A 21,408-nucleotide genomic window follows, 5' to 3' on the forward strand; every position below is an offset into this window, starting at 1 on the left:
CTAGGCAACAGTTGGTTGCAGGGCTTACTTCCTCATATGCCCCCCTGTGGGGAGCAACTCGGACTAGACTAAGTTACTGGAATTAAGACTTATTCTATGCATCTGCTCTCCCACAATATGGCGCTGAGAAGGGAGAAACAGCTTCTACGCAGCTGCCTCTTGCCAACTTGAGTGATGACCTCCAGGAGCTGATCCTGCTCCTGATTGGAGGAGAGCAGCGTACTCGGCGTGTGGGCAGCCGAGTTGGGATTGGCGGAGGAGGACTATAAAGGAGGAGAGAGACAACATGCACCGAGGAACAGCTAAGGGGAACATCTAAGAGGAACAGCTGTGCAGCCCCCGAGAGAGCCGGCCGGCGGTGTGCCGCTCCCCTGCGGAAGTGGGGAAAGTGGCCAGGGGGAGCCGCCCTTCCACGGAGGTGGAAGGGACGGTGGCCAACCCGGGAGGAGCCGGCGGCAAGCCCGGGGAGGGCCGAGCAGACGAAAGAACAATGCAGGGTCCTGTGTCATTCCTCCGCGAAGACGGGGAGCGACACCCCCAAACTCCAGGGGCAGACCTCGGGCTCTCTCGTGGTGACTTACTCTGGGCTCAGAGAGGTAAGGGGGTCCAAGTCCTTCTAGTGACCACCCAGCTGGACAGAGAGGCACCATTTTTTCTTCTTTCAATTGCTGCCTGCTCTCTGGTTTCTGGGAAACCTGTCAAGGTGGCTGGCAGCTCTGCATCTCTAGACCGCCTTTGCCATTTCTGGTCTTCTCTCCTGTAAGTGGATAATTGGGTAGAGAGGGAACATTGGTTCTGCCCCTTGTTAGGAAGCCATCCATTTAACAATCTGTTGCTCTTATCTCTAGGGACACCAATATCCTGGGCTGACAAAGAAACTAGAAGAAAGGACAGAATCATATCCATTTTGAGTTTAAGTGAGGCTCCCTCGGGGTACTCCCAGAAATCACTGGGACGAGTGTTTATTTGGTAGGGCTGCATGGACGAAATACCACAGCTGGGGTGGCTTGCATGTCAGACATTTCTTTCCTCTCGGTTCTGAAGGCTACAAGTGCTTGATCAAGGTGCCGGCAGGGCTGGTTTCTGGAGAGGTCTCTCTGGCTTGCCGATAGTGCCTTCTAACTGAATCCTCATCTGGTGTCTCCTCTGGATACACACATATCTCATGTCTAAATTTCCTCTTCCTGGGTTGGGGCATTTGGCAAATTGGTTAGATTGCTATTGGGATGCCTGCACTTCATATGGGAGTGCCTAGTTCGAGTCCCACCTCCTCTGCTTCCAAGGGCTTTCTGCTAATAGGCATCCCGGGAGGCAGTAGCTGATGGCTCAGGTAGTCGGGTTCCTGTCACCCACACGGGAGAACCAAAGTGAGTTCCAAGCTTCTGGCTTCCGCCTGGGCCACAATGTGCTGTTGCTGGCTTTTGGGGAGTAAGACGGCAGTTGGAAGGCCTTTCTCCATGTGTGTCTTTGTCTCTCTGCCTTTCAAATGAAAAAGAAAAGTAAACATTTAGAAAATGATTTCCTCTTCTTGCATAGACACCAGTCAGATTATACTAGAGCCCACCCTAAAAACCTCATTCTTACCTAGTCATCTTTTTATAGACTGTCTCTCCTAGTGCCAAATAGGCCTACTTGAAGTCTTGAGGTTTAGAGAGTACCTGGAGTCCCTCAGTTACACAGTCTGGGGTGAATGAGGAAGTGAAGTGTGGGCCCTGGGGCTAACTGCTGGCGGAGACTCTGGGACCGACAGGGCAAGTTAGTCCTTTAGAGTTACACACACTCTCTACAACCAGGGTAAAACAAACAAACCTTTCTTTAAACAACAATCGCAAGGAATTGGCACATCACCTACTCTTAACCCTAGATTATCAGATTAGGAACAGTTAGTTTACTTCTATGTCCATCCTAGTCAAATCAAGCAGAAAAGTGAGCACTTACATATATGTGTTTGCTGAAAGTATGCAAACAATTATCTTAGTAGGTCACTTTGTTTTGCTTTTGTAGGTGTAATCCCTAGCTGACTACTGGCGTCTTTATTCAGCTGCGTGACATTTTGGTGAAGGTATTGACACAGCAACACTGCTGCAGCTCTTTTTTTTTTTTTTTTTAATCTTTTATTTAATGAATATAAATTTCCAAAGTACGACTCTTGGGTTACAATGGCTTTCCCCCCCCACCGTCCCTCCCACCCACAACCCTCCCCTTTCCCACTCCCTCTCCCCTTCCATTCACATCAAGATTCATTTTCGATTATCTTAATATACAGAAGATCAGCTTAGTATACCTTAAGTAAGGATTTCAACAGCTTGTTCCCACACAGAAACATAAAGTGAAAAATAATAGATGATTTTTTTTAAATCATGATGAAATCAGATCAGACCTATTGTCATGTTTAATCCCAGTGAGAGTCAAGTTGGGAATTGATAATTTCTTTTTTTTTTTTTTTTTTTTTTACAGAAGATCAGTTTAGTGTACATTAAGTAAAGATTTCAATCGTTTGCACCCCCATAGAAACACAAAGTGAAATATACTGTTTGAGTACTCGTTATAGCATTAAGCCTCAGTGTACAGCACATTAAGGACAGAGATCCTACATGAGGAGTAAGTGCACAGTGACTCCTGTTGTTGACTTTACAAATTGACACTCCTGTTTATGGCATCAATAATCTCCCTATGCACCAGTCATGAGTTTCCAAGGCTATGGAAGCCCCTTGAGTTCTCCGACTCTTATCTTGTTTAGACAAGGTCATAGTCAAAGTGGAGGTTCTCTCCTCCCTTCAGAGAAAGGCACCTCCCTCTTTGAAGACCTGTTCTTTCCACTGGGATCTCACTCACAGAGATCTTTTTGCCAGAGTGCCTTGGCTTTCCATGCCTGAAATACTCTCATGGGCTTTTCAGCCAGATCCGAGTGCCTTTAGGGCTGATTCTGAGGCCAGAGTGCGATTTAGGACATCCGCCATTCTATGAGTCTGCTGCAGCTCTTTTACTCTCAAAATATTTTGCCTGGGGCCAGTGCTGTGGCATAGCAGGTAAACGTTGCCTCCTGCCTGGCCAGCATCCCACGTGGGTAGCGATTTGAGTCTCGGCTGCTCCACTTCCTACTCAGCTCTCTGCTGTGGCCTGGGAAAGCAGTAGAAGATGGTCCAAGTCCTTGGGCCCCTGCACCCGCATGAGAAGCTTGGAAGAAGCTCCTGGCTCCTGGCTTCGGATTGGTGCAGCTCCAGCCGTTGCAGCCAATTGTGGAGTGAACCAGCGGATGGAAGACCTCTCTCTCTGCCCCTGCCTCTGCCATTCTATAACTCTGCCTTTCAAATAAATAAATAAATATTTTTAAAAAATTATTTTTCCCATACTTAAAATGAAAAAGAAAAAAAAAGCCTTCTAAACTTTAGCTTTTAAAAATTAGTTGTATGTAGAATAGACATTTTCAAATTTAGTCTCACCTCATCCCCACCCCCACTTACAACATAATTTTCCTTATCGAAAGAAAATTTAACATCTCTGGGTATCAAAATTTGGGAGAGATAAAAAAATATAAAGGTCTGAAAAAATAAAATTCCCAAGGTGTAGGATACTTCAATTTTAATGATTACTTTTGTAATAGCCCCATCAGTACAGATTTTGGGGTTCTCTGGCTGATTTGGGGGAATACTGCTGGATGGTATGGTATCCTTGTCCTAATCCCTGTTGAGAATATAGAGACTCCAGATCAGGAAGTTGGAATTTTTTTTAAAAAAAGGTTTATTTATTTATTTGAAAGAGTTACACAGAGAGGAGAGGTAGAGAGAGGTCTTCCATCTGCTGATTCACTCCCCAGATGGCCGCAACAGTCAGAGCTGTGCTGGTCCAAAGCCAGGAGCCAGGAGTCTCCTCCGGGGTTCCCATGTGGGTGCAGGGGCCCAAGGCCTTGGGCCATCTTCCACTGCTTTCCCAGGCCATAGCAGAGAGCTGGACAGGAAGTGGAGCAGCCGGGACTCGAACCGGTGCCCATATGGGATTCCGGAGCTCCAGGCCATGGCGTTAACCTGCTACACCACAGCACCAGCCCCAGAAAGCTAGAATTTAACCTAGCAGTTAAGACTCCTGATTGCAAATTGGAGTGCCTAGGTTCGATTCCCAGACCCTGAGAGGCAGCAGTGATGGCTCAAGTAATTGAGTTCCTGACACCCACATGGGAGACCTGGATTGCATTCCTGGCTTCTGTCTCTGGCTTCAGCACAGCCGTGTCTCTTGTGGGTTTTTGGGGGAATGAACTAGAAGATAGCACTAATTCTCTCCTTCCCCCTCTCTCTCTCTCTCTGTCTCCTCCTCTGTCTGCCTCTCCAATAAATAAAGTAGTCAAAAAATTTAAAAAGTGGGACAAATTATCTTATAAGAAATTTATATTAAAAGTATATTATAGGGCTGGCGCCGTGGCTCACCTGGCTAATCCTCCGCCTTGCAGCGCCGGCACACCGGGTTCTAGTCCCGGTCGGGGCTCCGGATACTGTCCCGGTTGCCCCTCTTCCAGGCCAGCTCTCTGCTGTGGCCAGGAAGTGCAGTGGAGGATGGCCCAGGTCCTTGGGCCCTGCACCCTATGGGAGACCAGGAGAAGTACCTGGCTCCTGCCATCAGATCAGCGCAGTGCGCCGGCCGCAGCGGCCATTGGAGGGTGAACCAACGGCAAAGGAAGACCTTTCTCTCTGTCTCTCTCTCTCACTGTCCACTCTGCCTATCAAAAAAAAAAAGTATATTATAAAATAGAATGTAATGTATATGATCAATATTACATGTACCATCCAATCATATACAAAGTATAATCATTCACAGAATCCATGTATCTCAACCAAATGTAATCCAAGCCTCCTGGTTTCTCTTCAATTGCAAATTACTCTCAATTATCTTCATATCTTTCTTTCCATAAATCTGTTGATGCCACTTTCGATGCCACCTCATCTGCAGATGTGCCTGTCATTCTGCCACTGTCACCTTCTGACAGTCTGCCATTGTGCTCTATAACTTTTCCTGCCTTTTAGGAAAACTTATTTCTCCCTCAATTCAATGGCAAGTAGACTGACTTTGTTTTCCTAAATTAGCTTCTTTTTCTTTTTCCTTCACCTTTTTTTCTGTGTGATCCAGAAAGATAAAGAGAGTGAGAAAGAAAGAGAGAGAGATCTCAGTTTCACTGAATTTCTCAGAAATAATGCCTGAAATACATTTATGGAAACTCCAGTCCTCCAATAACAATAGCCAACTTTATTCATTTTGTATTACTTTACAGGGATGTTAATTTACATAATGGTAGTATAAAATACAGACAATGGAGAGGTGAAATAAGAGAGATATAGTAATTAACAAATTACAGCGTTTGATAAATAATGACTAGTAATGGCTGTTTCCATTTACTTTTTTGGGACTAACACGTGATTACCCAGAACATACCCAACATGTGCTTGGCAGTGGCTTCCATGCCTGCGACTTGGGTACCTTGTGAGTCCAGCAGGACTCCATCTCTTGATGGCACGGTGCTGCTTCTGCTCAGGTGATTTTGCTTATTAAAACCCTGATTTAACATTACAGTTGAGGATATAGATGTTCACTAAAGATTCCTCTCGATTGGCGCCAGCACTGTGGCACAGCGGGTGAAGCCTCCTCCTGGACTCCAGCAACCCACATGGGCACCAGGTCGTGTCCTGGTTGCTCCACTTCTGGCCTGGGAAAAGTAATGGGAGCTGGCCCAGGTGTTTGGGCCCCTGCCACTCACATGAGAGATCCAGACGAAACTCCTGACTCGTGGCTCCTGACTTCGGCCTGGCCCAACTCTGGTTGTTGCGGCCATCTGAGGAAAGAACCAGCAGATCAAAGAGCTCTCTCTGTCTTTCCCCTCTCTTTCTGTAACTCTGACTTTCAAAATAAATAAATCTTTAAAAAATTATCTCTATTAAACTTAAACAACTGGACTGAAATATTCTTTATTAATAAAGGTTAAATTGTGTATGGACCTTGACTACACAAAATTCCTTGATATTTTTTAATAGAGAAAAAATGAAAAGAAGCTGCTCTTTCTTTTTTGGCAGGTGGGCCATTGTTAGTAAATTCTTGGATCAAGACACAGATTTCTAAGTCCCTTTCACTTTTGACTCATCAGCTCTTCCTCCATTCTTTTGTTTTCCTAAAGATTTACTTGAAAGGTAGAGTTAGAGAGAGAGATCTTCCACCTGCTGGTTCACTCCCCTGATGGCTGCAACGACTGGAGCTGCAACGGCTAGGCTGAAGCCAGGAGCCTAGAACTCCATATCGGTCTCCCACGTAGGTGCAGGGGCTCAACTTCTTGGGCCATCTTCTGCTTTTCCCATGTGTATTAGCAGGGAGCTGGATCTAGTGTGGAACAGCTGGGACTTGAACCAGCACTCAGATTGGACACCGTTGTCGCAGTTGGCGGCTTAACAATCTGTGCCAAAATGCCAGCCCCCTCCCCTTCCTTCTAATTATTGGCTAAACTTGGCAATGACCTTAGCTTGTCTCAAGAAATTTTCATTTATATGTCCTTTCATCTCATTGTGCCTTATCACGCCTTTAACATTTGCTAAGCATACTTTGACAACTAGATAGTTTCCGGTCTTGTATTTGGTAATTTCTTTCTTTTGCAGCTCATATGTTTTCAGATTAATTATATTTTTGGTTGGTCTATATGTTGAATAATCTACTTGTCATTTTCTTATTTGAATTTCCTTGGTGATATACCGTGTGTAAGTATGTGCAAATAAATAAATTGTTGAACCAGAGAAGTAGCCATTTCCATGGTAAATTCTTAATGAACAAAATATTCAAGTGCTATGAAGCTCTCTTTAAAAGTTTGTCAGGGGCTGGCTCTGTGGTGTAGTAGGTTAAGTCTCCGCTTTATATGGCACCAATTCGTGTCCCTGCTGCTCCTTTTCCAATCCAGCTCTCTGCTAATGGCCTGGGAAAGCAGTGGAAGATGGCCCAAGTCCTTGGGCCTGTGTACCCACATGGGAGACCCAGAAGAATAGCCTGGCTCCTGGCTTTGATCAGCCCAGCTCTGGCCATTGCAGCCATTTGGGGAGTGAACCAGTGGTTGGAAGACCTCTCTCTCTCATACTCTCTCTCTGTCTCTCTCTATAACTCTGCCTCTCTCAAATAAATCAATCTTTAAAAAATTTTCTCTTTCTTGTTTTCTGATTTTGAGTCAAATGCTGAAAATCAATTCTACAGACTAACTTTTCTTAATATATCAGGTGAGGAAACGTGTTTGCACCTGTGCATTTTCACCTGCCTGTGGGAGAAGGGTGGAAGCAGTAGGATCAGGCTACATGAGACAGAATGGGGTGCCAGGATGGTGGAAGCTGTTGGCTGTTGATGAACTGATGTAGACAGGCAAGGCTGGCAGGAAGCCTGTGGTTTTGCCAGGTTCCTGGCAGAGCAGGAAACCTGATGGCGGATGGGAAGGAGGTTGAGAAAACTGGTTCCGGTTGCTGTCAGCAGATGCTGAGAAGGGGTTTAGGGGAGAGAAACTCGGAGCTGGATGCAGAGGGCAGAGGCAAGGGCCAGAGCAGCAGAGGGAGATGGTATGCACAAAGGAATCTGGTTACAGCTCCAGTCTGTGTTTGTCTCTTTTCTGTTGCTGTAACAAAAAGCCTGAGGTGCGGTAGTTTGTAAAGAGAAGAGGTTTATTTAGCGCACAGTTGGGGAGGCCAAGAGTCTGAACAGCATGGCTCTGGCTCTGATAAGGGCTTCTCTGGTTGCATCACATCATGGCTGAGCACCTGTGAGAGAAATCACGGCAACACAGGAAGACAGAGTAGCGAGTAGCCAGGAGTGGTTTTTTTTTTTTTTAATGTATTTTATTCATTTGAAAGGCAGAGGGAAGGAGGGAGGGAGACTTAGAGAAAGAGGGAGAAGAAAAAAGGAGCATGAAAGGGAGAAAAAAGAGAGAGAGATCTTATCCACTGGTTCTCTCCCCAAATGCTCACAACAGCTGCGACTGGCCCAGGATCTGGGAGCCTGGAACTCAGTCGAGGTCTCCCACATTCTCACATGGTGGCAGGGACCCAACCACTTGAGCCCTCATCTGCTGCCTCCCAGGGTCTGCATTAGCAGCAAACCGGAATTGGGAGTTGATGGGATGCAGGCATCCCAAGCAGTGTCTTAACTGCTAGGCCAAATGCTTGCCCCAAGCTTGCTGTTTTCTAAGAACCCATTCACTTGAGATGCAACTCACTGCAGGAGAATTACATTAATTCCTTCCTAAGGTTATGTCTTCAATGACCCAGTAATCTCCAGATCTGCTGCCTCCCAGAACTGCCACACTGAGGACCAAGATTTAACACATGAACCTTTGGGGGGGGGGGGTCTCATTCAAAGCATATGCAAAGCATTATCCATCTCTGGTTGGGTGTGTTTTAATTTTTTTTAAAGATTTTTATTTACTTATTTGACAGGTAGAGTTACAGACAGTGAGAGAGAGAGACAGAGAGAAAGGTCTTCCCTCTGCTGGTTCACTCCCCAAATGGCCGCAGTGGCCGGAGCTGCGCCGATCCTAAGCCAGGAACCAGGTGCTTCTTCCTGGTCTCCCATGTGGGTGCAGGGGCCCAAGCATCTGGGCCATCTTCCACTGCTTTCCCAGGCCACAGCAGAGAGCTGGACAGGAAGAGGAACAACCGGGACTAGAATCGATGCCCGTATGGGATGCCGGCACCGCAGGCAGAGGATCAGCCCAGCGCGACACGGTGCCGGCCCCTCTGGTTGGATGTTTTAGAAGGCTATGGAGCGAATGGCAGCACTCCTGCCTCAGAATCAACCCTTGGGACATTTGGATCTGGCTAAAAGGTCCATGAGAGTCTCACAGGCATGGAAAGCCATGACACGGTGGCAAAAAACGATCTAAATGAAAGATCCTGGTGAACAAGACCCCAGCAGAAGGAACAGGCCATCAAGGAGAGAGGCGCCTTTCTCTGAAGGGAGGAAGGAACCTCCACTGTGATACAGCCTTGTCTAAACAAGTTCAGATTCGGTGACCTCAAGGGGCTTCCATAGCCTAGACAGCTCATAGCAAGAGTCTCGGGTGATTGCTGATGTCATAAATAAGATTGCCAATTGTTAATCAACAACGGGAGTGACTGGGTACATGCTCCCCACGTAGGATCTCTGTCCTTAATGTGTTTTACTATGAACTTAAAAACAATACTACTAGTCGAACAATACCCTATACCTTGTGCGGTTATGTGAGTGCAGCCTGTTGAAATCCTTGCTTAGTATATACTAAGTTGATCTTCAGTATATGAAGGTAATTGAAAATGAAACTTGATGAAGGGCAGGATGGGAGAGGGAGTGGGAGAGGGGAGGGCAACGGGAGGGAGGGAGGTTAGGTGGGGAAGCCACAACAATACACAAGTTGCACTTTGTAAATTCACATTTATTAAATAAAAAAATAACTATATAACAAACAAAAAAACAGGAAAAAAAGAACTTAATACTTTTTTAGTATTTTTTATGTTCTATTTAAAACTATTGGTTGAACTCTGTAATTAATACACAATTACTCTTAGGTGTTTAATTAATGCTATAACTAGTACTCAAATAGTATTTTACACTTTGTGTTTCTGTGTGGGTGTAAACTGGAAATCTTTAATTAATATATGCTAAATTGATCTTCTGTATATAAAGATAATTGAAAATTAATCTTGATGTGAATGGAAGGGGAGAGGGAGTGGGAGAGGGGAGTGTTGTGGGTGGGAGGGAAGTTATGGGGGGGAAGCTATTGTAATCCATAAGCTGTACTTTGGAAAATATGTTCATTAAATAAAATAAAATATTAAAAAAAAGAAGGCTATGGAGCAACTTGAAAGCCCCAGGCACCACATGAGAAGCCAGGTGAGAGGAAGAGGTTGAAGAGAAATTTTTTTTTTTTTTTTTTTTTTTTTTTTTTTTTTTTTACAGGCAGAGTGGACAGTGAGAGAGAAAGAGATAGAGAGAAAGGTCTTCCTTTGCCGTTGGTTCACCCTCCAATGGCCACTGCGGCCGGCGTACCGCGCTGATCCAAAGCCAGGAGCCAGGTACTTATCCTGGTCTCCCATGGGGTGCAGGGCCCAAGCACCTGGGCCATCCTCCACTGCACTCCCTGGCCACAGCAGAAAGCTGGCGTGGAAGAGGGGCAACAGGGACAGAATCCGGCACCCCGACCGGGACTAGAACCTGGTGTGCCGGCGCCGCAAGGCGGAGGATTAGCCTATTGAGCCGCGGCGCCAGCCGAGAGATATTGTTACTTTATAATCTATCTGGTTGGGGGCTGGTGTTGTGGCATACAGAGTAAAGCCACTGCCTGCAGTGCTGCCATCCTATATAGGTGCCAGTTCGTGTCCCGGCTGCTCCACCTCCAATCCAGCTCTCTGCTATGGCCTGGGAAAGCAGTAGAAGATGGTCCATATTGCTTGGGTCCTGTACCTGTGTGGGATACCCAGAAGAAGTTCCTGGCTCCTGGCTTTGGATTGGCCCAGCTCCGACTGTTGTGGCCATTTTGGGGAGTGAACCAGATATGGAAGACCTGTCTCTCTCTCTCCCTCTCTGCCTTTGCCTCTCTAACTCTGCCTTTCAAATAAATAAATACATAAACCTTACAAATTTGTTTCTGGTTACAAGTATTATACTATGTAAATGGTTTTCTGCTGTTACTTTTTCATGTTTACAGTAACTATTTAAAATTTACAAAAGCACCTTTTAATGTTTTATTGCATAGTCTAATCTCACTTCTTGGTCCCCATAAAGTAACAAAACAATAGACAAATATAGTCAGTTTTCTCACAGACACATTCCTCTGGAGCATTTTTATAGATTGCATTGCATGCCAAGGTTACTCTGGGTGTGCAAACATAAATTGACTAAGAAAAATGATTCAAATCTTATATTCCCAATGTGATAGCCAACCCATCTAGATTGATATTAAGTAATTTGCATTTAATTAAAGGTAAAAAATACGATATGTGAAACACCTGGCATTCTGAGATCACTAGCACTAACTTCGTCGCAATGTATTTAAAAATGTATGAAAAATTGGACAGAATTATATTTTCACTTGTACATACACCAAGCAGGCAAATGAAATATAAACCAAGGGGAACTTTTTTTTCAAAAATATTTGAGAGGTAGATCCACTTGTTCACTCCTAAAATGGCTGCAATAGCCAGAGCTGGGCAGATATAAAGCCAGGAGCCAGGAGCTTCTTCCAGGTCTCCCACGTGGGTGCAGGGGCCCAAGGACTTCGGCCATCTTCCAATGCTTTCCCAGACCATAGCAGAGAGCTGTGGATCAGAAGAGGAGCAGCCTGGACTGGTACTCATGTAAATGCTGGTGCCGCAGGCAGAAGATTAGCCTACTATGCCACAGCGCGGGCTCCAAGGGGATTTTTTCTTTTTTTGCCTTAGTGTGGAAATAATTTAGAGTTTGAGTCAACTTGGTAGATTCCTTGTAACTGTGTGTGTAATATCTGATACTGAGAGACAAACAGTCTTTGAGACTCTGAGCATCACTTTTTTTTTTTTTTTTTTTTTGACAGGCAGTGAGTAGACAGTGAGAGAGACAGAGAGAAAGGTCCTCCTTTTCCATTGGTTCACCCCACAATGGCCGCTTTGGCTGGTGCACTGCGCTGATCCGAAGCCAGGAGCCAGGTGCTTCTCCTGGTCTCTCTCTCTCTCTCTCTCTCTCTCTCTCTTTTTTTTTTTCCCCTTTGAATATTTCATTTTTATTTACTTGAAAGGCAGAGTTACAGAGAGAGGAGAAACAGAGATCTTCCACATGCTGATTTACTCCCCAAATGTCAGCAACGCAGCAGCCCAAGCCAGGAGCCCAGTGCTTCTTCTAGGTCTCCCACATGGGTGCAGGGGCCCAACAGTTCTCTCTCAGAGGTGAGTTTCAGCTGTATCAGAATGTGTCCTCATCAACCCCTAAGCTGTTACCTATTGATTAGCTCTGTCCTTGGCCAGGTGGAGCCTAACACCTGTTTCCTTTGTAAAGTAATTCACTATTACTGACCCCAAATTTATTTTTCAAAATACAAGCTCATCTTTCATAACCTAATTATGTTTCATTTCCTAAAATATTGGATTATTCCAGGCCAAAAATACTGCTCCTGTCAACTCCTGAGAACGTATTTCCTTTACACATATCCTTACAAAAATAGGTTCCCCCCCCCCCTTTTTTTTGACAGGCAGAGTGGACAGTGAGAGAGAGAGAGAGAGAAAGGTCTTCCTTTGCCATTGGTTCACCCTCCAATGGCGCGCTGTGGCTGGCGCACTGCACTGATCCGATGGCAGGAGCCAGGTACTTATCTGTAATACAAAACCATCATCTTAGCCAAGTGTGTAGTTCAGTGGTGTTAAGTATATTCACATTTTTGTACAACCATCAGCATCATTCATCTTTTTTTTAAAGATTTATTTATTTTACTTGAAAGTCACAGTTACACAGAGAGATATAGGTCTTCCATCCACTGGTTCACTTCCCAAATGGCTGCCATGGCTGGAGCTGAGCTGATCTGAGGCCAGGAGCCAGGAGCTTCTTCCGGGTCTCCCATGTGGGTGCATTGGCCCAAGGACTTGGGCCATCTTCCACTGCCTTCCCAGGCCAAGTGGAGAGCTGGATAGGATGTGGAGCAGCTGGGACTCGAACCGGCACCCATATGGGATGCCAGCATTGCAGGCCGCGGCTTTACCTGCTGCGCCACAGTACTGGCCCCACCATTCATCTTTTTAAAAGATTTATTTATTTGACAGGCAGAGTGAGGGGCAGGGAAGGAGGGAGACCGAGAATCTTCCATCTGCTGGTTTACTCCCCAAATAACCACAGCAAACCAGGGCTGGTCCAAGCCAAAGCCAGGAGCCCTGAACTCGATCCTGTTTCCCGCGTGGATAACAGGGGCTCAAGCACTTAGGTCATCTCCTGCTGCCTTCCAGGGTGCATTAGCAGGGAGCTGGATTAGATGCAGAGCAGCTGGGATCTGATGTGGGCTGCTAGGAGTTGTAAATCAGGCTAACCCTCTGAGTCGCAGCTCTTTTCATCTTGCAAAACTGAAATATGTTAAATGACAACTTCTCATTTTCCATTCAAACTTACTTTTTATATGATAAAAACGATCTCCTGTTGGTCTTATCACTGAGCTGTGTTGTAGGCCACTTGTGTTTGCTGTGAGGCATTAAGTGCTTTGTGAATAGCAACTCACACATTCACCTTTGTTCCCCAGGGTCTAGCACCGGCTTTGCACGTGAGAGACAAACCCTCTGCGGCATGCATTGCAGAGCCACTTAAACATTCCGCAGTGATTCTGGCTGTTTCTGGTCGGGAAGTTACCAAAGGCTGCAGGAACACGAGGCTGTTCAGTTGAAAGGTGTGCTTTAGTTTAGCCTCATTGAGGCCAGGGGTCTAGAAAGGGAAACTAAGAGCAAAGTTCTTCCTAAATCATGGAATCTATAGGAAGCAGCTCGACGCAGTTAACAGGTCTCCCTTGTTGTGGGAACTGGCGCTCAACTCTTGCAAAGACTCCAGACGGCCAAGCCAGGCGGAGGCCGGGGGCGGGGCCTGGCCCGGCAGCGAGGCGGGGCTTGGGGGTCGGGGCGGGGCCTGGCGGCGGGGCGGAACTTCGGGGTCGGGTCGGGGCCGGGCCGGGAGGCCTGGGCGGGGCCTGGAGGCGAGGCGGGGCTCCGGGGGCGGGGCGGGGCCTGGCAGTGAGGCGGGGCTCCGGAGGCGGGGCCCGGGGCTGACCGGTGTCCCGGGAGCGGGGCGGGGCCGGGCCAGGCCGGGCCGGCCCGGGCGGGGCGCGCGGCGGCACCGGGCGGCGATGGCGGCCGACGGGGACTGGCAGGATTTCTATGAGTTCCAGGAGCCGGCCCGGAGCCTCCTGGACCAGGAGAACTGTAACGCGAGCGGCGGCAGCGGGGCGGGGGCGGGCGCGGGCGGCGACGGCTTCCCGGCGCTGGCCTGCAGCCTGCAGGAGAAGCTGAGCCTGTGTTTTCGGCCCCCCGGTGCGGGCGCGGAGCCCCCGCGGGCGGCCGTGCGGCCCATCACGGAGCGCAGCCTCCTGCAGGGGGACGAGTGAGTGCGGGGCCGGCCGGGGCGGGCGGGAGCCCCTTTCGGCCCTGGCCCAACCCGCGGGCCCGGGTCCGCGGCTCCTCCCCGCGCCCTCCTTCCGCCTCCATGGACTTGGGGCCCCTCCCCGCGCGGGGCCCTGGCCTGGGCCCGCCCCGCGGCTGCGATGCGCTCTGCCGGCTCGGCGCGCTGCCCCTGCGCCTGGGGCAGACATTTAGGGGGGTACCCCCTGCCTGGAGCTGGGGGCCTCGGCGTCCTACCGGGCGCGCGTGCGGCCACTCATTCATTCGGCTCGCTCCTCGCTCGTGTGGAGCGCCCGCCTGAGTGATCGGCGCCCTTGGCACCCGGAGCGCGGAATGACTGGACAGGGCGCGTTGTTGAAGGAGGCGCCACGCGGGGAGGCAGGCAATTTGTAAACGCGTATTTGTAGGCCAGTGTAGATAGGGGCCGGTAGAGGGGATTGAAGGGAGTGTGGGTGAGGGGAGTTGGGGGGACCACAATAGAGAAGCAGACAGTTGTGCCTACTCCATTCTGGTGGATGAGAAAGGCAGGGAGTTTGCCTGGCAGGTGCAGAGAGGTCAGGGCACGTGCTGAGACCGCGCGGGTCTGCTGGGCCCAGCAGAGAGTGCTTGCCGGGCCCCCCGAGGCAAACGCGAAGGTGGGCTCGGGTTACCTGGCAAGGATCTCATAAGTTAGTGGGACCTGTGTTGCGGTGGGTTTTCCAAGCGCTGATGGGACGCAGAGATTGGAAGTTAAGGAAGGTACCCTGGGCGGGGAAAGCGGCTTCCAGCATGATGGTCCCCTTTGCTCTGTGAATCAGCAGACTCATCAGGAATAAAGCAGGCGGCATAAAAAGGGGGCTGGGAACAGCCTGGGGTGGGCTCAGCTGTAGGTGGAGACCCTCCCTTTCCTGGTTCCTCTGTACAGTGTTCTGCGCAGGTGCAGAAGTGGGCAAGTTTATGACACAGGTAGTCAGTAGCAAAGGATGGGGTTTTTGAAAGTCTACACCCACAGAGAAGACAGTTTGTATACATTTAGTACTCTGAGTCACTAAGACATGGGGTGCATTCTGGATGTTACAGTTCTCTTATTATGTGTGTGGGTTTGTCAAGAGTAACTTAAACCAGTTGGGTGGTTTGCACATAGATAGTTAAGAGCCCTCGTGTTGTGCTTCACCTGGACTGTCTGGAAGGTAGTTTATTTTAGCCTTTGCTTAAATCTTAGGTTGACGTAAAGTTAAAATACTTTTGGTTTTTAGGAGATGATAGGTTGCTGGTGGTAATGCAAGTCCCTGGGTTTGGGAATGCGTAAGAAATCTCTGTCTCACCTTTGAGGAGCCAGGACTGGGCAGCCCTGTCATTGTGGCCTGCCTGTCGCGCACACTTGCTCATCATTGCTTGACGGAATCCCTGCCAGCTCCTTCCACTAGAGTTGAGGATTCTTCTCCCCAGATCCTGCCTTGCCTTAGGGCCACTCATTCACTGTCTCTGAGCCCCAGTTTAGTGTGGATTACGCTTAGTCTGCTGGGGCTGGATTTTAGCAGGTGCTGCAGCACTCGCAGTCGGCAGGACTTTGATTTCCCTGGGAAAGCAGTGTGCTGCCAGTCATTTATGACTGGTTGTAATACTTTATGGTAGAGTCAGGTCCTAGGTCTTGGCTGGAGAATTCTAGAAATCTCCCACTAAAGTTGGTCCTGCGTCCTTCCAGTGGCCTATGCCTTTCCAACTGCAGTTGTTCTGACCTTGGTCAAGAGATAGGTCAGCTGGTTGGCCTTTGTTTTCTTGGAAGATCAAACCCGTGGTTCCTTTTTCTGGATGAAGTATGATATTTCTCTTGTGTGTTTTTAAATTACTATTTATTGTAGCCTCATTGTGGAAGTGTAAACAGGCAGGCAAAATAAAGCCCCAGACTGCCCTCACCTCTTAGAATGTCCCACTCCAGGCCCTGACCAGGGTTCAGCATAGGCTCAGTTACTTAGTACTTGAAACGCTGAAGCAGGAACGGATGGGCCAGAAGCCCAGCAAGTTAAGCAGTCCGCAGGCATCGCCTCTAATTCCTGCTAATTGGCATTGGAGGAGATAACGTTCCACAGGAGAGGAGAATAGGAATGAACCATGCATGTAGGCCATCTGCAGTTTTCTAGAGCTTTTGGGGTTCACGTTGCAGGAGGCGAATGTCATTTGGGATGTTACCCTCTTGACCGCCCAGGTCCTGTGGCTTCTTCTCTTCAACACCAGCTCCCCAGTCATTAACTCAAGTCTGTTGCTTCTCTGTTCTAAAACTCGCATTCTCATGTTCATGCTTCTGTTAGGTTTGTTTTTGTATTCTAGTGGCTTCCTTGTTGGGAAAAAGAGCCTACCCGATCATTTAATGGCTTATTCCTGATTAGATACCTGTTGTAAATTTTAGAAGCTTTTCTTTCCTTTCTGACTTCTTTGCATGTACCTCTAGCCAATAAGTTATTTACCCCAATGAAATTTCACTTCGTTTTGATCTCTGAATTGGTTTTTCATAAAATGTCATATTTTATTATGCTGATTATTACCTTGGTATCAAAACCTGAATTTTGGTCATGCAATTGGACTTTGCTCTCCTTATCTGGAGCGGTCTGGGACTTTATTCAGTGCATTTGAATGAATGCCTAAGGTGATGGAGCTGGAAGGGATGCCTGCTGCTTGTCCAAGCCTCTCCTTTATAGAAGGGCACCTGCCTAGACAGGCTAAGGGACTTGGCCAAAGACCCATCAGTTAAGGGAGAATGGAGATATGTTTGTTTCCTGTTTCCTGACTCTTAGTCAAGTGTCCTGTTTCATTTTGCCATGTTTCCTCCCCTAAATTCTGCTTGATACCCAGGTGGCAAACTGCACTGGTTATAACTTTGTATGTTTTATTGTGAACTTCTTCTCTTGCCTTTCATTTCATCCATTGTAATCTTCAGCCCATTTATGTTACAAATTGGATATTCATATTCAGTCTTGGTCTCACACTGAGGCTGAGTTCTTTCTCTAGAAAAGATAACAAAGTTGAGAAATGATTTACTTCATGACATGTTCTATGTGTTTAGGAGTTTCAGAGGAAAACTCAATGCAATGCACAGTGTGTTACTACCTGTGTGGCTCTGGAAATACTCCTTAACCTGCCTGTGCTTCAGTCTCCTCATCTGTAAAATGGGATAATAATACTTCCCACTGCTAATATTGGCCTTGCAGGTTAAATGAGTATCTGTGGCTTGCTTAGAACAGTGCCACATAGGTAGTGCCGTGAAGTGTTAGCTAGTGGAATTTTCTACATCTGCTCACTTTCCCTCAGAACTTCTTTTTGGCCCAATCATACTTTTTCACTTATTTGAGAGACAGCCTTCTGTTTTTTGTTTTTTGTTGCTTGGTGGCTTTTCACTGTGGCACTGAACATTTGCTTAATAAAAGGCATATGGAATGTTAATTCTCATTGACTGTGGTTTCCTTCTTTTTAAGGATTTGGAATGCTCTGACAGATAATTATGGAAATGTAATGCCAGTAGACTGGAAATCGTCCCATACTAGAACCTTGCATTTGCTTACTCTGAACCTCTCTGAGAAAGGGGTAAGTAAGGAATGGACACAGCAGACTTGTAGAATGACAATCGCTTTAAGTAACATTCTGACCCCAGAATCAGTCCTTAAGGCTTCTTGGTCTGGCTGAAAAGCCATGAGAGCACTTCAGGCATGGAAAGCCAAGACACTGTGGCAGAAAATGTTCTACATAAAGGATCTCTGTGGGTGAGACCCCAGCGGAAAGAAATGACCATCAAAGAAGGATGTGCTTTTCTCTAAAGAGAAGGGCGAGCTTCCTCTTTGCTTATGGCCTTGTCCAAATACTGATGGAGTTTGTGGACTTAAAAGGCTTCCATAGCCTAGGCAGCTCATGTAAGAGCCTCAGGTGGTCACTGACGTCATATATAAGAGTGTTAGTTGTTAAATTTACAACAGGAGTCACTGTACACTAACTCCCCATGTAGGACCTCTGTCCTCAATGAGTTGTATTATGAGAGTTAACTGTAAAACTAGTTTTCAAACTGTGTGTGTGTGTGTGTGCAAATTGTTGTAATCTTTGCTTAGTATACAGTTGGTGTTTTGTGTACAAAGTTAATTGAAAATGAATCTTTATGGAGAATGGGACTGGCAAGGAAAGAGGGAGGAGGAGGTGAGGAGTGGGAGTGTGGGTGGGAAGACAGGTATAGTGGGAAGAATAACTATATTCCTAAAGTTGAGCTTATGAAATTTGTATTACTTAAAAAATAAATAAAAAAGAATGAAATCAGGAATTTGGGAATAATTTATGCTAATACTGGAAGTAATATGGAAGCATTCTGTTTAACCTGAATCCACTGAGTTGCCTCTTGCTGCCGAGCTTATAACAGTTGAAGTGGCTCTCTCAGCTCAGTGCTGTCACCTTGCTGTCATGTTCCTCCAGTACTTCCATGCACATACTCGATTTTGTATATTTAGCTACATTTTCATCATCTGTGTATGAACCTCCACAATCACCATGTTTTCTCCACTCACATAATACCATTTTGACATGCTGAGAATATGCAAGAAAAATCCTAGGCTCTGAGTTAATACATTGAGGATATTGGAATATCAGTATGGAGTTAACTTTTTGATGTGTTCAGTGACTTGATGGACATGACATGTTGGAAGACTGTTTTCCTGTGAATACTGGGGAACCTGTTAAAAACAGTTCAGTTTTCGGCTTTTTAGTGTGTTCATGGCTAACTTAGCCTGCGTGACTCTCCTGTGTACCCCCTGGTATCGTCACGTGAACATACCTGGAGTAGGAAGTGTGAGCACAACAACAGGGCAGCCACTGGGCCAGAACAGTGAAGAGAATTCGCGGAAGTGGGAAATCGCAGGGCTCAGTTCGGTTAAAGCTAATGAGAAACATGCCCAAATTACGTAAGTTTCAAGGCCAGACTATTTAAATTCCTTATCAAATAACAGCGTAAACTCATGCCAGATCTTCCGGCATGCTCTATATTTCATTGAGGGTAATTATGTGATTACTGGGCTATGATGCATTAGGGCTGTCAGTATTTTAAATACAGTGTCGTTAATGTTTTGTGAACATGATTTTCTTAAATATGTGATTTAGAAAAGCCTGCTACTAATATTTTCTGGTAAAGTATAGAACATGAACTGTTTCCCATTATTCTAGCAGATACAGAATTCTTACTGTTCATTCTAATCATTAATCCTGTTAAGTGTTGCAGAGTTACCTGTCACACACTGAGTGAGAAGGAACACAGCATATGCCTGGTCTTCTGTTTATTTAGGTTCTAGCCATCATTTTGAGCTTGGTTTAAATTTCCCTTCCTCTCTGAAGCTTCCTATTCCTGTTTTAGCCTTTGCTGATCTCGTGGAATTTACAATTTTAGAGTTGGAAGGGACTTTAAAGTCCGCTTAATCCAGCCTTCCACTTGGGGGGAATTCCCTGCCTTCAGCGTCTCTGACAGATGGTCGTTTAGCCATAGCCGAAATGCCTGCACGGAAGGAAGATGCACGCGCTCGTCTCTGTGGGAGCTGAAGACCGTTGTGGGAATGTGAACTTTCAAAGGACTTGGTACCTGTCCCACAGAGTTCAGCTGGGTGGTCTCTTGGATGCCAGTTCCCACCGTGCTTTGTCTATGCCTCTGTAAAAATCACTGCTACCTTATCTTATTGTTTCATACGTTTCTGGGTCTGATGTCAGAGTGAGACTCTCCAGCAGGTATTTTTGCATGTGCCTTATTAGTATATGTCTTTTCTTATTACTGTGTTACTTTGAAAACGTTTGGATATTTATGCTATAAAGGAAAGTTAAATGTCTAAGGAAACAATAAGTTTGCCCTGATTGTACATTACACAATGTATACATATATTGAAATACCACATGGTATTCCAATTTTAATGTCTGTTAAATTTTTAATTAAAAATTTTTTTAAAGTTTTTTAGGAGCCAGTGCTGTGGCACAGTGGGTTAAGCCACTGCCTGCAGCACTGGCATTGTGTACGGGCATTGCATATGGACTCAGTTCGAGTCCTGGCTGCTCCACTTCTAATCCTGCTCCCTGCTAATGTGCCTGGGAAAGCAGTGGAGGATAGCTCAAATCCTTGGACCCCTGCAACCACGTGGGAAACCTGGATGAAGCTCCTGGCTTCAGCCTGGCCATTATGGCCATTTAGGGGGTGAATTAGCAGATGGAGAATCTCTTTCTCTTTCTCTGTGTCTCTGTTATTCTTTCTTATTTTTTTTTTTAAAGATTTATTTATTTATTTGAAAGAGTTACACAGAGAAGGAGAGACAGAGAGAGAGGTTTTCCATCCTCTGGTTCACTCCCTAATTGGTTGTAACAGCCAGAGCCGCACCAATCCGAAGCCAGGAGCTAGGCGCTTCTTCCGGGTCTCCCATGTGGGTGCAGGGGCCCAAGGACTTGGGCCATCTTTTGCTGCTTTCCCAAGCCATAGCAGAGAGCTGGACAGGAAGTGGAGCAGCCGGGACTCAAACTGGTGCCCATATGGGATGCCAGCACTACAGGCGGCAGATTTACCCGCTACACCACAGCACCAGCCCCCTATTATAACTTTCAAATGATTTTGGAAAAAGTTTGTTTTTTAGATTTATTTGTTTACTTGAGAGACAGAGTGACAGACACAGAGATCTTTCATCTTTTTTTTTTTTTTTTTTTCTTTATTTGCCAGGCAGAGTTAGACAATGAGAGAGACAGACAGAGAGAAAGCTCTTCCTTCTGCTGGCTTACTCCCCAAATGGCTGCTACGGCCGGCGCTGCACTGATCCCAAGCCAGGAGCCAGGTGCTTCCTCCTGGTCTCCTGTGTGGGTGCAGGGCCCAAGCACCTGGGCCACCCTCCACTGCCTTCCTGGGCCACAGCAGAGAGCTGGACTGGAAGAGGAGAAACAGGAACTAGAACCTGGCGCCCCCATAGGATGCTGGCGCCACAGGCGGAGGATTAACCAAGCAAGCCGTGGCACCAGCCCAATCTTTCATCCTTAATTTCACTTCCCAGATGGTAATAACAGCCAGGGCTGGGCCAGGCCTAAGTCAGAGCCTAGAACTCCATCTGGGTCTCACATGTGAGTGACAGGGTCCCATGCACTTGAATCTTCATCCATTGCCTTCCCAGGTGCATTTGCAGGAAGCTGGATTGGAATTGGAGCATCTGGGATTCAAATTGGCATTCTGATATGGGTTGCTGGTGGTGCAAGCAGCTGCTTAACCCACTGTGGCTCAGTGCTAGCCTCAAGTTTTTTACTCTTAAAAATATTTTCTACAATATTTAAAATAGTGCTGAATCCTCTG

At 46.8% G+C, this 21,408-nt stretch overlaps 1 protein-coding gene across 5 annotated transcripts in view; it reads left to right on the forward strand.

The window, feature by feature from the left end:
* The first annotated feature begins 13,756 nt into the window (after window positions 1–13,756).
* FEZ2 (fasciculation and elongation protein zeta 2) overlaps window positions 13,757–21,408 on the forward strand; it is a 39,875-nt gene continuing 32,223 nt past the window's right edge. For 2 of the 5 annotated variants that reach the window (XM_070069257.1, XM_070069256.1), the window contains exons 1-2: window positions 13,757–14,079; window positions 17,546–17,654. In XM_070069257.1, coding sequence (XP_069925358.1) covers window positions 13,826–14,079; window positions 17,546–17,654 — 363 coding nt within the window. In that variant the 5' untranslated portion in view covers window positions 13,757–13,825. The remainder of the gene's footprint in view (window positions 14,080–17,545; window positions 17,655–21,408) is intronic. The other 3 variants (XM_008254547.4, XM_070069258.1, XM_008254549.4) reach the window with 2 other exon arrangements.

This window comes from Oryctolagus cuniculus, chromosome 2, assembly GCF_964237555.1.
Source record: "Oryctolagus cuniculus chromosome 2, mOryCun1.1, whole genome shotgun sequence".
Taxonomy (NCBI): domain Eukaryota; kingdom Metazoa; phylum Chordata; class Mammalia; order Lagomorpha; family Leporidae; genus Oryctolagus; species Oryctolagus cuniculus.